A 16,537-nucleotide genomic window follows, 5' to 3' on the forward strand; every position below is an offset into this window, starting at 1 on the left:
CAGATTTTGCCAGCCACACCTAGGAGGGAAAAGCAGGAGTGTCTAGAAGGGATGTTGTAGGAAACTGGCTATCTATGTAGTGTACTAATGCAAAGGGACACTATGCAAGTACTCCAGGGAGACCCTTATTGACTGACAGGGGGTTGAAAAAATAACCCTAATAGCTCTCTTTTGTGGCAGTGTTGGTGAAACGTTAGGCAAATCAGAGGATAGTGTTAAGCATTTGTTGTACATACAGAGTAAGTGAGACACACACTCAATAAAGAAATCCAACACCAATTTATAAAAATAACAGATTTTTTTAATGAATTTCGGCACCAAGATCATCAGAATTGGTTGAGTACTTTTCAAGATATGAATTTTCATGTTTCAAAAGTTCACCCAGCGCAATTTCTGGAGCGTTAATGATATCCTGGGGGGAAAACATATACTGCATTCAGATACTTGTCAGCAACTTACAAGACTCTCCTCCTGGACTTAAGGTTAGCATGGGACAAGGTCCAAGACAGTACCAACAGGTCATCTGGGTGCAGAGGTGCGTTGCAGCGTCGGGTGCCCGTACAAGTCCATGGGGATCGGTCCGGTTACAAAGAGGTTGCAGTGTGTGTGTGGTGTGTGGTGTGTGTGGTGTGTGGTGTGTGGTGTGTGGTGTGTGGTGTGTGGTGTGTGGTGTGTGGTGTGTGTGTGTGTGTGTGTGTGTGTGTGTGTGTGTGTGTGTAGTCCTGCGAACCCACGTTAGGGCGAGTCCTTGAGCTGCTCGGGCATGTAAGGACACCATTGGTCCAAATCTCCTCAGTTTGTGGGGCTCGGGTGCAGTTGTGCTTTCAGGTATCAGATCGCGGTGCAGGACATACTCACACTTGGAGGGGGCCTACAGAAAGAGGCTTTAGGCTGCGACTGGGAGTCCAGTCTTGCCAAACCCGAGGGTAGGCTCTGCTCCAGAGGGAATCACAACTTCTTGGGCACTGTTGCCTCCCTCGAACACGGGCTGTGGGGCTCAGGTGCAGACATGTTTTGAGGCGTCGGGTAGCAATGGTCAGAGACTTGCTCTGGGTCTTGGTGACCTAGTAATGAAGGGAAACAGGGCAGTGGAGCCACTCTCCTGAATGGCCTGTGGATCCAGATGTCCCTCGACTGTAGGTCTGCTTTGCTGCTGTTAGAATCCAGATTGGACCACCAAAAAGCCTTGATTGTTGCAAGGGGTCCAGTACCCTAGGTACAGGCGCAGGGAGCCTCCGGGTGGGGTCAGCGTCTCAGCACCTAGGTGAGGTGGTGGGGCTGACCTCCTCAGCTACAAACTGTAGGAGGCTGGCTCAGTTTATGGTGTACACCTATAGTGTGGCCTCCTATACGGAGTCCAAGCAACTCTTAGTGATATTTTGTAGGTGTCCAGATAGCAAAAGCTCTCTAGGGGCAGCTGTGGAAAGCAGCTAAAGCTTATTGAGGAGGAGTGTAAAACACTTGCAATACCACAAAAGTCAGTCAGTCATCGTATTCAGTATTCTTTATTACAACACAACTGATGTGCTAACATTGCTACATTTCCACTTGGAGATATCTACACACCAAATATAGACTTAGCAACATGCAGGAAAAGCAGAGAAATACATGGCTCCCTATGAGGGTAGTGGGGCAAACCATATACTAAGAAGGTGGTATAAGAATGGACAACCCCAAACAAGGTAAGTGTGTTAGAATCCCAAGAGCTGGGGGAGTAAGGAATTACCAGAGCTAAGTGTCAGAAATCCCACAGGGCCCAAGTGCAGAGTAATTAGTGAGCTGGGTGTCCCATAGGCTAACACAGGACTGTCGCGGCTGGAATTTGCAGAATTCAGGACCCTTCCCAGAGGACCCGGATGAAACCAGTTGGCAAAAAGAAGTTTGGATAGTACCCCAATCCGTGGATATTCAGAAGATTGGAGTACCTACACCAGGACGCCGAGGTGCACAGGGGTAAAGTGACATCAGAAACCCTCAGAGTCAATGGGAGCCTCGGTAGCCAGCGGCTATCACGACCCATGGACCAGGTCGGTGGAACCCAAAGGTGGATTCCAGATGTTAAATACCTGAAAAAGAAGGTGACAATGTCCATACCACTTGGAGATGTCCAGGTGGTGCAGGTAGGCAATGCCTACCCTCCTAGAGGTGAAGTTCCTGTAGGTCAGTGAAGGAAGAGGTTCAGCTGTAGAGTCCAGGGGATGCAGGAAGATCCTTGGAGTCACCCTAGAGCTGTCCCACATCGGTCGCCAGGTTGCAGGAGGATGTCAGTGGTCAGCAGGACCTCCAACAAGCACTGGCAAATGCAAGAATAAGTTGCAGGAAGTTTGCCGGATTTTAGGGACCAGCAAGGTCCAGAAGACTCAACCCCTGGAGGGGAGTCAGGGCTAACCCTCAGCACGCAGGCAAGCAATCAGGAATCGTTGGAGCCTCCATGAGTGACCCACTGTCTGCAGTCGTAGGGAGGACTCAGCAGCACAACAAAACAGGACTCGCAGTAGCTGCAGAGTGCAAGCTGCACAGTTGCAGAATGCTGGAGCTTTCTCGACCTCAAAATCTCGTGGAGGAAGAGTCAACAAACCTTGGTAAGACAAACCGTCGCAGTGCACAGGGGCTCCATTCCAGTGGTCACTCCCCTGTCCTTTGTGTGGTTTCAGGTCAGAGCGGGAACCGGGATTTCCTGGACTGGTGCAAACCGGTTTATGCAAGGAGGGCACATTCAAAGCAGTCTGGTGGAGCTGAGAGGCCACCTCATGCAATCCCAGAGACACCTAGTTCTAAAGGAGAGAAGGTCACACCTCCTTCCTAGAGGAAATTATTTGTACTGTCTTTCCCTGCTCGGGTTAGGCTCAGCATCAAGAGAGCAGAACAGTGTCTAGGAGTTGGCAGCTCTGCAGGATGGCAGCAAGCCCCTACAAGGCTGTACGGGCAGATCTGGGGGATCCTCTAAGGAATCACACACAGTATCATGCAACTAACACTGGAATCAGTGTAGTTGCATGATTCCAACATGATTGATACCAAATATGCCTAGGTTCGGAGAAGCCATTATGTAGACGGACTACTCGTGCTGACCAGTTTCCACTACATACCTTAAAAGGGCTGCCGTGCACTTACAAAGCCCAGGGAAGGGAGTCTAGGGTTTGTAGGGGCACCTCTGCTCATGCAGGAGTGCCCTCACACGCAGTATCATGCACCCTGCCCCTGGGCTCAAGGACCTAAATGTTACAGGGTTGACATAGTCTCCAGGTGCAGTGACTGAGATGTAAGGCAGACCGTATATCTAGAGTGAAAGGTGCATGCACCATTTCACACAGGCTGCAATGGCAGAACTGCAGACACAGTTTGCATAGACTTCCATGGGTGGCATAATACATGCTGCAGCCCATGGGAGACCACTGGTGTACCAATGCCCTTGGTACCAGAGTACCATATACTAGGGACTTACATGGGTGCCCCAGTATCCCAACTGTGGGGCATAAAAGTTACCAAACAACCAAATTTAGAGGAGAGAGCACTGACACAGGGGTCATGGGTAGCAGGATTCCAGTGTACTACAATCTAAACACACAGACACAAGGCAAAAAGTGGGCGTAACTCTGCCAGAAAGATGCTACTTTCCTACACAATCTTCTCCTGGCTCATTGTTCGCTTGGAGGGCCTATGGCCAACGGGACAGAGAACCGAGTTTTGCAAACGGTGCCTGCAGATGAAGGTAAGCAGCTTCTCTGTTCCAAGGTAGATCTTCCTGGTTGTTGAGGTGCTGGGCAGTCCTACAAGGGTTTTGGGGAGGGTGTCCAGCTCTTAGCGATGTCGGGCCAAAGATGGTTGAAGTGCCAGCAGCCTAGCAGGGTTTTGTGCCAATCTTTGGTGTGGTCTTCTGATCTCGTTCTCTTTCATCTGTCTTCTGTGACTTGATCTGCTTTCCTGGTGTCAGGGGGTCCCCTAAATACTCAATTAAGGGGCATTAATGGGAGTGAAGGATAGAAGCCAATGGGCTACTTACCTTTGGGGTCATTACACCACTTAGATGATCACTTCCTGTGGGGAGTGGGCGAAACCCTGCCTTCCTGCTCCTATCCTGACAATTGCGAGATCTTAAATTGTCCTGCAGCTGTGGGGACTCCAAAAGCCTTAGAGGTTCTCTGGCACTTCGCCAGCCAGTCAGCATCTCCCTTGGATTGGAGGAACCAATTACCTGAGTCCTGCAGGCACCAACCACATCGTCCAAATCATCGCCCTGTTGGCCACCGGTTCCACCAACACAGAAGCCTCCCAGAAGGAGGTAATTATGCTCCAAGAGGCCAGTCCAGCCTCTCCTCTGAGTGAGAAGACATCGGGATCAACCGGAGCCGAGCTGCACCAACACCTGGGGCACCAGACCCCATGCAAATTCCAAGGCTTGTTGAAGTCCACTCCAGATTCCAATGTCACACCCAAAGACCAGCCAACGAGGCAAATCAGCATTGCAGAGGACATCTTCCAAAGCTGTCTAAGCTGTACTGCTTTGTCCCTCTTCTTGCAGGTTCCCCAAACAACCGTGGCACCTTGACGCAGAAGCACCGACGACAAAGACCCGCTGCACTCGAGCTTCCCGGCCCAGGTCTACGGCATCAAAAGTTGTTCTCTTGCTCCTAGGACCCCCAACGACCGAGTAATCCATTAGGGCTCCTGGACGTGTCCCCAGGACCCCCTTGCAGTCTCTTTCTAGGTGGTCCCCATTGTTTTCAACTGTGCGGTTCACAAGGCACCAGACCCACTGCAGCCGGACGCCCCAGGACAGGTAAAACTGTATTGCTGGTCTTGCTTGAGATATTCCACCCCTAGTACCCTACAATCCAAAGGGGACCCCGAGAACTGTTTGCAAGGACCCTTTTACAGTAAAAGTACTTTGGAACCTTTTCTGCGTAAAAGCAATTTAAGTAAAAGTATTACTTACTTGCTAAGTTGATACAAACTGCAATAGTGTTTATCTTCTTGAATGTATTCTGGTGTTGAAACACAATATTAACAAAGAAACAGTTAAAACTAAACAATGGTCTAGAGTTCCTTCTCAAGTGTGTCTCAATTATTAACTGTGTGTTCAACAAATGCTTAGAACTACCCTCTTATAAGCCTAACTGCATGCCCACACTACCACAGAAGAGAGCTTTTAGGATTGTCACTTTTAGGCCTGTAAACCAATAAGGGCCGTTGGACTAACTGCAAGGTGTACCCCTACATGTGGCACACTGCATAGACAGCCAGCTTCCTACATCACCCACATCCTGAAGGAACTTAAATGGCTCCCACTGCCAGGACACACCAGCCTCAAAACCGCAAAATCACTTACAAAACCATCACGACCAGCAGCCCTGCATATCTTGCAGACAAGCTTAAAATCTCTGGTGGCACTCCACACACCCACAGCCTAGACATCATCAGACTGCAGACAAGTGTGTGAAAAATAAAAATAAAACAAGGCCGCAGGCTTTTTCAGACTAAGCACCTAGGGATGTTACCTGCAGAAAGGGTATTTGAGATATTCATATGACCCCACACCTGAACTCTATTTGTCTGGATGTCAGAACGAAATCAATGTGTTCATTGCTTCTGCAAAAATGTGTTGGAATACATTTGTTAATGAAGAAGGTTTAGTTTATAAAATCATATTGTGAGAGTCTGAAGAGCGTATAATTAAGAGTGCAATCTTGAAATGCGTTAGACAGCAGGAATAAAGCTACCAATATTTGAGTGCAATACAAATGGATGTAAATGTGGACATTACTGAAACATAATGTAAATATCCAAAAACATACCTGTGCAGGCCCACAAGCAATTCCAACAATATGTTTTGTGTCTAACCCTGAGAGAGCTGTTGGTTCAGGCTTGGTGATCCGCAATGTGTCAAAATGTTGGCATTGATCATTGCTCCCCCAACTATGAACTTCACCGTCTTCCGTAAGTGCTAAGCAATGAGTTGAGCCAACTGCAACATCAATCACTTTTTTACCTGTTGGAATAAGTTTGCTTAGTTCACTCGATTTCAGCTAATAATACCCAAAAACATATTATAAAATCAACACAATAAAAAAAAAAAAATCCAACATTAAGTAATATTTCACAGCAATTAGTAACAACATAATATGAAGTTAAACGTCAATTCATTATCAAGACACAAGTCTCAGACCTTATTTCACATATCAGTATACACATTACATAACTTCCTAATACAGAAAAGTTAATGAATCAAAATGAGCAGAGACTGATTTTAAAGGTGCAACAAGTATTTTATATGATCCTTCTCTTTGTGTCAACCAGCAGTAAGTAATAAAGTTCTCACATAATTTTAAAATCGATACAGTATGGCATTTCAAGGACAATACATGAACATTTGGCTTGTAACCACTTCACTTTTAGGTCTCCCCTCTCCTGTGGTAAGCCTTTTTTTGGAAAAAATGGGTGTGAAACCAATGGTGGATCCCAGGGAGCTATATATTTCTGAAAACTAGACAAAATTACAAATTCACCAAGAGGTCATTTGTGTGGATCCTTCAACGTTTTCCTATAAAAAGTAAACAGTTGAAATAAAACAAATATTGAGTTAAAAAAAAAAAAAAAAAAAAAAACATGCATGTCTACTTTTTTATCTGTAACTTCTTCTATGACAGATTTTCCACAGCAATAAACTGTTATTTCTGCTGGACCTGTCTGGTTGCTGGGATACTTAGTGCTTGTAGGTTCACCAAGAACCCTACGTACCCAGAGCGAATAACTGAGCTGCATCTTGAAATTGTGTTTTATTGTGTATCAGAAATACAGTAGTTAATTTGGTAAAATATAAAGAGTGAAAAATAGTTATCAAGGAAACATATGTATTTCCAAAACAGGCACTAGATATGGAGTTTAGAAGCAGTGTTTATTTGCACGTTTCTGAATTTGGGGATACCCATACTAGCATGTGAATTAGAGGGCATTTCTCAAAATGGCTTCTTTCTTACGCACAGTTTTCCATTTGAAAAGGACAAATGCAGAGAAAGACAATTGGTAATAACACTTGTGCTACTATTTGGTGTTCCCCTAAGTCTCCCGATAAAAATGGTACCTCATTTGTGTGGGTAGGCCAAGTGCCCGCAACAGGAAATGGCCCAAACATGACGTGGACACAAGACATTTATCCATGAAAAACTGGCCCTTTTTGTTCTTCTGCAAAGTGCCTACCTGTGGATTTAGGGTCCTACTGTGGCTCTCACCAGGTTCTGTTACCCAGAATTTCTTGCACACCTCAAAATTAGTCGAAGAAAACACATTTTGCTCACGTTTCTATGATGGAAAGTTCTAGAATTTGAAGGGAGCCACAAATTTCCTACCAACCATTGTTCCCTCGGTCTCTTGATAATAATGATACCTCACTTATGCACGTGGGCCAAGTGCCTGCAACAGGGAAGGGCCAAAAACTTGTCGAAATTGTGTGGGGGGGGTTGTGGGGGGAACCAAAGCGGGTCCAAAAGGGCAGGTCTGTCCATATGTTTTAGGCTGACTGCTTTGGGCACCCATACAAGTGGGGCAGAATTTTTATCAGTGCAGACGGGCCAATGCTGGGTGGTAGAAATTGTTTAGATTCCTGGGGATTCCAGAATTTTCCATCACACAAATGTATGGAAAATGCTTGATTTCAGGCAAAGTTGCAGGTTTGCAGGGCATTGTGGCTAAGAAAATGGTGTGTGATGCATGTGAAGCATGTATGAACCTGGCCTGGCGTGTGCTGAGCACCTATGGTGTTATGTTATGTTATACCAAGCCCAGGTGTCCCCTATTAATGAAGTGTAGGCAGTGTCTAGGCAGCCAGGGCTCTCTAGAGGTAGCTGTGGATGAGCAGCCAAGACTTATCTAGAAGACATGCAAAGCTTATGCCATACTACTATAGTCACACAGCAGTTTCACACTTGAAGGAACCGCACACTGTTACAAAAAATAAAGGCACTTTATTAGGGTAACACAAATACTAAAATACTGTATAGGGAATACCCCAACCAGAGGTAAGTAAACATACTATTATATACACATTAGCAATCATGAAAAAGCACAGAAAGCAATAGCCACTGGTAAAAGTAATAGCAAACAGTGTGTGTGTGTGTGTGTGTGCGGGGGGGGGGGGGGGAGAGGGGCAAACCATATATTAAAAAAATGTGGAATGTGAAAGGAATACCCCCACCCAAGGAAGTGGAACCAGTAGAGGGGAGCTGGAGGAACTAGGAACCCCAAGAGTTGAGTACCAGAGTGACCCCCAGCGAGGTAAGTACCTGGTTTTCCACAAAACTAACAGGAGGACGTTTGGATGCGGGTATTACACCTTTCACATTCTGGGAAGCCTCCACCGTTTCCTGAATATAAAAAGTCCCTGGTGGCGATATTGTTAGCTTTGCTGCTCGCTTCCTCAGCAAACAAGGCTAAAGATTTCCAAAATAAATCCCTCTGGTGCCTGCACCAGAGGGATTTCAAGTGCCATGAACGCAGATGGGCGGGAGCCGTCTGACGCACAAAAGCACTGCCGCGTCAGATGGCTCCGGGCTGTCCAATGCACACAAGTGGTTAATTTTCATGCCAGATAAAAACATCTTGAAACAGCAAAAACGGAGGACCTCATGTATCAGATTTTGTTAGGTAAAAAGACAAGAAGTTCCTGATAACTAGGTTCTTAAAAAACATGACTTTTATATTTACAATAGAATGGATAAAATAACAAAATCTGTAAATCAGTTTCTTCAAGGTGATAGCAATAACAAAAAATCTTAAGATTTGTGGCCCACTTGTATGCAAATGTAGCAAGCGATAAAATGCCAAGTCTAAACTTCAGATATAAAAGCACCTTTGTGCTCAACAGAACCAAGTTCAAAACTTGGAATTGATTTAAAGCCTAGGGAATCCTTCATTGGGCTACCTAAGGTGGCCTTTCACCCACTAGATTTTTTGATGATGTAGGGATCAGACTCTCTGGACTTTACCAGTATTATGATAAACTGAGACTTTCAAAACGTTTAACAGATATACAGGAAACAAGCTAGATTATGCACTTTCCCGATTTCCAAGATCTCTTAACACGGTAGCTTTATATGGTCTGAGTGCACCATTAGTTCATACTTTTCAGTTTTGCCATGTGACAAGTTCTTAACACTATATTCCAAAAATAAAAGGACATTAGAATTGTGGTATTAAACCAACATTTCAAAAAGATTTCCCATAATTCAGAAGCAATTGAAAAGCAATGAAAACAGGCACCAAGACACATATTTGACAACACCTCTATTGGAATTCTACACTCAGACACATGATGTGTTCAAGTTTGACCTATAGCATGTCTAGTATATCAGCTTTCAGAAATTGGGTAATTAGTGGCAAAGGATTTGAGTCCTTCACAAGTAATAAGTTTGCATGTGTCTTTTTACTGGGAACCAAATACCCTAATGTGGCACTGGACTCTCAGTGTAGCAAAGCAGAGCAGTCCAAGGCCTACTCAGGGGAGGTATGTGGGCTAGTAACCCAAGCTCTCTGGTACATAACAGAAGAACTCAATAAAATAATTGTTCTGTCGGTGCTTTTTCTTTTAAAATGTATTACTTTTATTACAAACACTCTACTAAATACTATGCATTAAATTACAAATATGTGCCTTCGGATAGATGGAAATACCTGTGGCGTCACCCTTATATCATGCATCCACCCCGTGCACCCCCAACCTATATGATCACGATACAACCACCTGTACAAAATGAAGTATCACAATATAAACAATAAGGCAGGTGTAGGAAGTTGGCTCTGTATGTGCTATTTCAAAGTAAGGAATAGCATGCACAGAGTCCAAGGGTTCCCCTTAGAGGTAAAATAGTGGTAAAAATAGATAATACTAATGCTCTATTTTGTGGTAGTGTGGTCGAGCAGTAGGCTTATCCAAGGAGTAGTGTTAAGCATTTGTTGTACATACACATAGACAATAAATGAGGTACACACACTCTGAGACAAATCCAGCCAATAGGTTTTTATATAGAAAAATATCTTTTCTTAGTTTATTTTAGGAACCACAGGTTCAAATTCTACATGTAATATCTCATTCGAAAGGTATTGCCGGTAAGTACTTTAGGAACTTCAAATCATCAAAATTGCATGTATACTTTTCAAGTTATTCGCAAATAGCTGTTTTAAAAGTGGACACTTAGTGCAATTTTCACAGTTCCTAGGGGAGGTAAGTATTTGTTAGGTTAACCAGGTAAGTAAGACACTTACAGGGCTTAGTTCTTGGTCCAAGGTAGCCCACCGTTGGGGGTTCAGAGCAACCCCAAAGTCACCACACCAGCAGCTCAGGGCCGGTCAGGTGCAGAGTTCAAAGTGGTGCCCAAAACACATAGGCTAGAATGGAGAGAAGGGGGTGCCCCGGTTCCGGTCTGCTTTCAGGTAAGTACCCGCGTCTTCGGAGGGCAGACCAGGGGGGTTTTGTAGGGCACCGGGGGGGACACAAGTCCACACAGAAATTTCACCCTCAGCGGCGCGGGGGCGGCCGGGGGCAGTGTAGAAACAAGCGTCGGGTTCGCAATGTTAGTCCATGAGAGATCTCGGGATCTCTTCAGCGCTGCAGGCAGGCAAGGGGGGGGATTCCTCGGGGAAACCTCCACTTGGGCAAGGGAGAGGGACTCCTGGGGGTCACTTCTCCGGTGAAAGTCCGGTCCTTCAGGTCCTGGGGGCTGCGGGTGCAGGGTCTCTCCCAGGCGTCGGGACTTTAGGTTCAAAGAGTCGCGGTCAGGGGAAGCCTCGGGATTCCCTCTGCAGGCGGCGCTGTGGGGGCTCAGGGGGAACAGGTTTTGGTACTCACAGTATCAGAGTAGTCCTGGGGTCCCTCCTGAGGTGTTGGATCGCCACCAGCCGAGTCGGGGTCGCCGGGTGCAGTGTTGCAAGTCTCACGCTTCTTGCGGGGAGCTTGCAGGGTTCTTTAAAGCTGCTGGAAACAAAGTTGCAGCTTTTCTTGGAGCAGGTCCGCTGTCCTCGGGAGTTTCTTGTCTTTTCGAAGCGGGGGCAGTCCTCAGAGGATGTCGAGGTCGCTGGTCCCTTTGGAAGGCGTCGCTGGAGCAGGATCTTTGGAAGGCAGGAGACAGGCCGGTGAGTTTCTGGAGCCAAGGCAGTTGTCGTCTTCTGGTCTTCCGCTGCAGGGGTTTTCAGCTGGGCAGTCCTTCTTCTTGTAGTTGCAGGAATCTAATTTTCTAGGGTTCAGGGTAGCCCTTAAATACTAAATTTAAGGGCGTGTTTAGGTCTGGGGGGTTAGTAGCCAATGGCTACTAGCCCTGAGGGTGGGTACACCCTCTTTGTGCCTCCTCCCAAGGGGAGGGGGTCACAATCCTAACCCTATTGGGGGAATCCTCCATCTGCAAGATGGAGGATTTCTAAAAGTTAGAGTCACTTCAGCTCAGGACACCTTAGGGGCTGTCCTGACTGGCCAGTGACTCCTCCTTGTTTTTCTCATTATTTTCTCCGGCCTTGCCGCCAAAAGTGGGGCCTGGCCGGAGGGGGCGGGCAACTCCACTAGCTGGAGTGTCCTGCTGGGTTGGCACAAAGGAGGTGAGCCTTTGAGGCTCACCGCCAGGTGTGACAATTCCTGCCTGGGAGAGGTGTTAGCATCTCCACCCAGTGCAGGCTTTGTTACTGGCCTCAGAGTGACAAAGGCACTCTCCCCATGGGGCCAGCAACATGTCTCGGTTTGTGGCAGGCTGCTAAAACTAGTCAGCCTACACAGATAGTCGGTTAAGTTTCAGGGGGCACCTCTAAGGTGCCCTCTGTGGTGTATTTTACAATAGAATGTACACTGGCATCAGTGTGCATTTATTGTGCTGAGAAGTTTGATACCAAACTTCCCAGTTTTCAGTGTAGCCATTATGGTGCTGTGGAGTTCGTGTTTGACAAACTCCCAGACCATATACTCTTATTACCCTGCACTTACAATGTCTAAGGTTTTGTTTAGACACTGTAGGGGTACCATGCTCATGCACTGGTACCCTCACCTATGGTATAGTGCACCCTGCCTTAGGGCTGTAAGGCCTGCTAGAGGGGTGTCTTACCTATACTGCATAGGCAGTGAGAGGCTGGCATGGCACCCTGAGGGGAGTGCCATGTCGACTTACTCGTTTTGTCCTCACTAGCACACACAAGCTGGCAAGCAGTGTGTCTGTGCTGAGTGAGAGGTCTCCAGGGTGGCATAAGACATGCTGCAGCCCTTAGAGACCTTCCTTGGCATCAGGGCCCTTGGTACTAGAAGTACCAGTTACAAGGGACTTATCTGGATGCCAGGGTCTGCCAATTGTGGATACAAAAGTACAGGTTAGGGAAAGAACACTGGTGCTGGGGCCTGGTTAGCAGGCCTCAGCACACTTTCAATTGTAAACATAGCATCAGCAAAGGCAAAAAGTCAGGGGGCAACCATGCCAAGGAGGCATTTCCTTACACAACCCCCCCCCAAACGAAAGAGGATGAGACTAACCTTTCCCAAGAGAGTCTTCATTTTCTAAGTGGAAGAACCTGGAAAGGCCATCTGCATTGGCATGGGCAGTCCCAGGTCTGTGTTCCACTATAAAGTCCATTCCCTGTAGGGAGATGGACCACCTCAACAGTTTAGGATTTTCACCTTTCATTTGCATCAGCCATTTGAGAGGTCTGTGGTCAGTTTGAACTAGGAAGTGAGTCCCAAAGAGGTATGGTCTCAGCTTCTTCAGGGACCAAACCACAGCAAAGGCCTCCCTCTCAATGGCACTCCAACGCTGCTCCCTGGGGAGTAACCTCCTGCTAATGAAAGCAACAGGCTGGTCAAGGCCATCATCATTTGTTTGGGACAAAACTGCCCCTATCCCATGTTCAGAGGCATCAGTCTGCACAATGAACTGCTTAGAATAATCTGGAGCTTTGAGAACTGGTGCTGAGCACATTGCCTGTTTCAGGGTGTCAAAGGCCTGTTGGCATTCTACAGTCCAGTTTACTTTCTTGGGCATTTTCTTGGAGGTGAGTTCAGTGAGGGCTGTCACAATGGATCCATATCCCTTCACAAACCTCCTGTAGTACCCAGTCAAGCCAAGGAATGCCCTGACTTGAGTCTGGGTTTTTGGAGCTACCCAGTCCAGAATAGTCTGGATCTTGGGTTGGAGTGGCTGAACTTGGCCTCCACCTACAAGGTGTCCCAAGTAAACCACAGTTCCCTGCCCTATCTGGCATTTGGATGCCTTGATAGAGAGGCCTGCAGATTGCAGAGCCTTCAAAACCTTCTTCAGGTGGACCAGGTGATCCTGCCAGGTGGAGCTAAAGACAGCAATATCATCAAGATAAGCTGTGCTAAAGGACTCCAAGCCAGCAAGGACTTGATTCACCAACCTTTGGAAGGTGGCAGGGGCATTCTTTAAACCAAAGGGCATAACAGTAAACTGATAATGCCCATCAGGTGTGGAGAATGCTGTTTTCTCTTTTGCTCCAGGTGCCATTTTTATTTGCCAGTACCCTGCTGTCAAGTCAAAGGTACTTAAGAATTTGGCAGCACCTAATTTGTCTATGAGCTCATCAGCTCTTGGAATTGGATGAGCATCTGTCTTGGTGACAGAATTGAGCCCTCTGTAGTCCACACAAAACCTCATCTCTTTCTTTCCATCTTTGGTGTGAGGTTTGGGGACTAAGACCACTGGGCTAGCCCAGGGGCTGTCAGAGCGCTCAATTACTCCCAATTCCAGCATCTTGTGGACTTCCACCTTGATGCTTTCCTTAACATGGTCAGATTGTCTAAAGATTTTGTTCTTGACAGGCATGCTGTCTCCTGTGTCCACATCATGGGTACACAGGTGGGTCTGACCAGGGGTTAAGGAGAAGAGTTCAGGAAACTGTTGTAGGACTCTCCTACAATCAGCTTGCTGTTGGCCAGAGAGGGTGTCTGAGTAGATCACTCCATCTACTGTGCCATCTTTTGGGTCTGATGACAGAAGATCAGGGAGAGGTTCACTCTCTGCCTCCTGATCCTCATCTGTTACCATCAACAGATTGACATCAGCCCTGTCGTGGAAGAGCTTAAGGCGGTTTACATGGATCACCCTCTTGGGGCTCCTGCTTGTGCCCAGGTCCACCAGGTAGGTGACCTGACTCTTCCTTTCTAGTACTGGGTAAGGGCCACTCCATTTGTCCTGGAGTGCCCTGGGAGCCACAGGCTCCAGAACCCAGACTTTCTGCCCTGGTTGGAACTCAACCAGTGCAGCCTTTTGGTCATACCAAAACTTCTGGAGCTGTTGGCTGGCCTCAAGGTTTTTGGTTGCCTTTTCCATGTACTCTGCCATTCTAGAGCGAAGGCCAAGTACATAGTCCACTATGTCCTGTTTAGGCTCATGGAGAGGTCTCTCCCAGCCTTCTTTAACAAGGGCAAGTGGTCCCCTTACAGGATGACCAAACAGAAGTTCAAAGGGTGAGAATCCTACTCCCTTCTGTGGCACCTCTCTGTAAGCGAAAAGCAGACATGGCAAGAGGACATCCCATCTCCTTTTGAGCTTTTCTGGGAGCCCCATGATCATGCCTTTTAATGTCTTGTTGAATCTCTCAACCAAGCCATTAGTTTGTGGATGGTATGGTGTAGTGAATTTATAAGTCACTCCACACTCATTCCACATGTGCTTTAGGTATGCTGACATGAAGTTGGTACCTCTGTCAGACACCACCTCCTTAGGGAAACCCACTCTGGTAAAGATACCAATGAGGGCCTTGGCTACTGCAGGGGCAGTAGTCGACCTAAGGGGAATAGCTTCAGGATACCTGGTAGCATGATCCACTACTACCAGGATATACATATTTCCTGAGGCTGTGGGAGGTTCCAGTGGACCAACTATGTCCACACCCACTCTTTCAAAGGGGACCCCCACCACTGGAAGTGGAATGAGGGGGGCCTTTGGATGCCCACCTGTCTTACCACTGGCTTGACAGGTGGGGCAGGAGAGGCAAAACTCCTTAACCATGTTGGACATATTGGGCCAGTAGAAGTGGTTGACTAGCCTCTCCCACGTCTTGGTTTGTCCCAAATGTCCAGCAAGGGGAATGTCATGGGCCAATGTTAGGATGAACTTCCTGAACAGCTGAGGCACTACCACTCTCCTAGTGGCACCAGGTTTGGGGTCTCTGGCCTCAGTGTACAGGAGCCCATCTTCCCAATAGACCCTATGCGTTCCATTTTTCTTGTCTTTGGACTCTTCAGCAGCTTGCTGCCTAAGGCCTTCAAGAGAGGGACAGGTTTCTTGTCCCTTACACAGCTCCTCCCTTGAGGGTCCCCCTGGGCCTAAGAGCTCAACCTGATAAGGTTCAAGCTCCAAAGGCTCAGTTCCCTCAGAGGGCAGAACTTCTTCCTGAGAAGAGAGGTTCCCTTTCTTTTGCTGTGTTGCAGTTGGTTTCCCAACTGACTTTCCTTTCCTCTTGGTAGGCTGGGCCATTCTTCCAGACTCCAGCTCTACTTGTTCACCCTGTGCCTTGCACTGTGCTCTTGTTTTCACACACACCAGTTCAGGGATACCCAGCATTGCTGCATGGGTTTTTAGTTCTACCTCAGCCCATGCTGAGGACTCCAGGTCATTTCCAAGCAGACAGTCCACTGGGATATTTGAGGAGACCACCACCTGTTTCAGGCCATTGACCCCTCCCCATTCTAAAGTAACCATTGCCATGGGATGTACTTTTCTCTGATTGTCAGCGTTGGTGACTGTGTAAGTTTTTCCAGTCAGGTATTGGCCAGGGGAAACCAGTTTCTCTGTCACCATGGTGACACTGGCACCTGTATCCCTCAGGCCCTCTATTCTAGTCCCATTAATTAAGAGTTGCTGTCTGTATTTTTGCATGTTAGGCGGCCAGACAGCTAGTGTGGCTAAATCCACCCCACCCTCAGAAACTAGAGTAGCTTCAGTGTGGACCCTGATTTGCTCTGGGCACACTGTTGATCCCACTTGGAGACTAGCCATACCAGTGTTACCTGGATGGGAGTTTGGAGTGGAACCTTTCTTGGGACAGGCCTTGTCTCCAGTTTGGTGTCCATGCTGTTTACAGCTATGACACCAGGCCTTTTTGGGATCAAAGTTTTTACCCTTGTACCCATTGTTTTGTGAAGAGGCTCTGGGCCCACCCTCCTGTGCAGGTTTTTGGGGGCCTGTAGAAGACTCTTTACTATTTTTAGTTTTGGTTGTCTCATCACCCTTCCCCTGGGGAGTCTTTGTGACCCCTTTCTTTTGGTCACCCCCTGTTGAAGTCTTGGACACCCTTGTCTTGACCCAATGGTCCGCCTTCTTTCCCAATTCTTGGGGAGAAATTGGTCCTAGGTCTACCAGATGCTGATGCAGTTTATCATTGAAACAATTACTTAACAGGTGTTCTTTCACAAATAAATTGTACAGCCCATCATAATTACTTACACCACTGCCTTGAATCCAACCATCTAGTGTTTTCACTGAGTAGTCAACAAAGTCAACCCAGGTCTGGCTCGAGGATTTTTGAGCCCCCCTGAACCTAATCCTGTACTCCT

At 47.1% G+C, this 16,537-nt stretch overlaps 1 protein-coding gene across 4 annotated transcripts in view; it reads right to left on the reverse strand.

Moving 5' to 3' along the window:
- HERC2 (HECT and RLD domain containing E3 ubiquitin protein ligase 2) overlaps window positions 1-16,537 on the reverse strand; it is a 1,448,528-nt gene that overhangs the window by 1,188,925 nt on the left and 243,066 nt on the right. For all 4 annotated transcript variants that reach the window (XM_069204283.1, XM_069204284.1, XM_069204285.1 and 1 more), the window contains exon 16: window positions 5,796-5,989. In XM_069204283.1, coding sequence (XP_069060384.1) covers window positions 5,796-5,989 — 194 coding nt within the window. The remainder of the gene's footprint in view (window positions 1-5,795; window positions 5,990-16,537) is intronic.

The sequence above is a fragment of the Pleurodeles waltl genome, chromosome 8 (assembly GCF_031143425.1).
Source record: "Pleurodeles waltl isolate 20211129_DDA chromosome 8, aPleWal1.hap1.20221129, whole genome shotgun sequence".
Taxonomy (NCBI): domain Eukaryota; kingdom Metazoa; phylum Chordata; class Amphibia; order Caudata; family Salamandridae; genus Pleurodeles; species Pleurodeles waltl.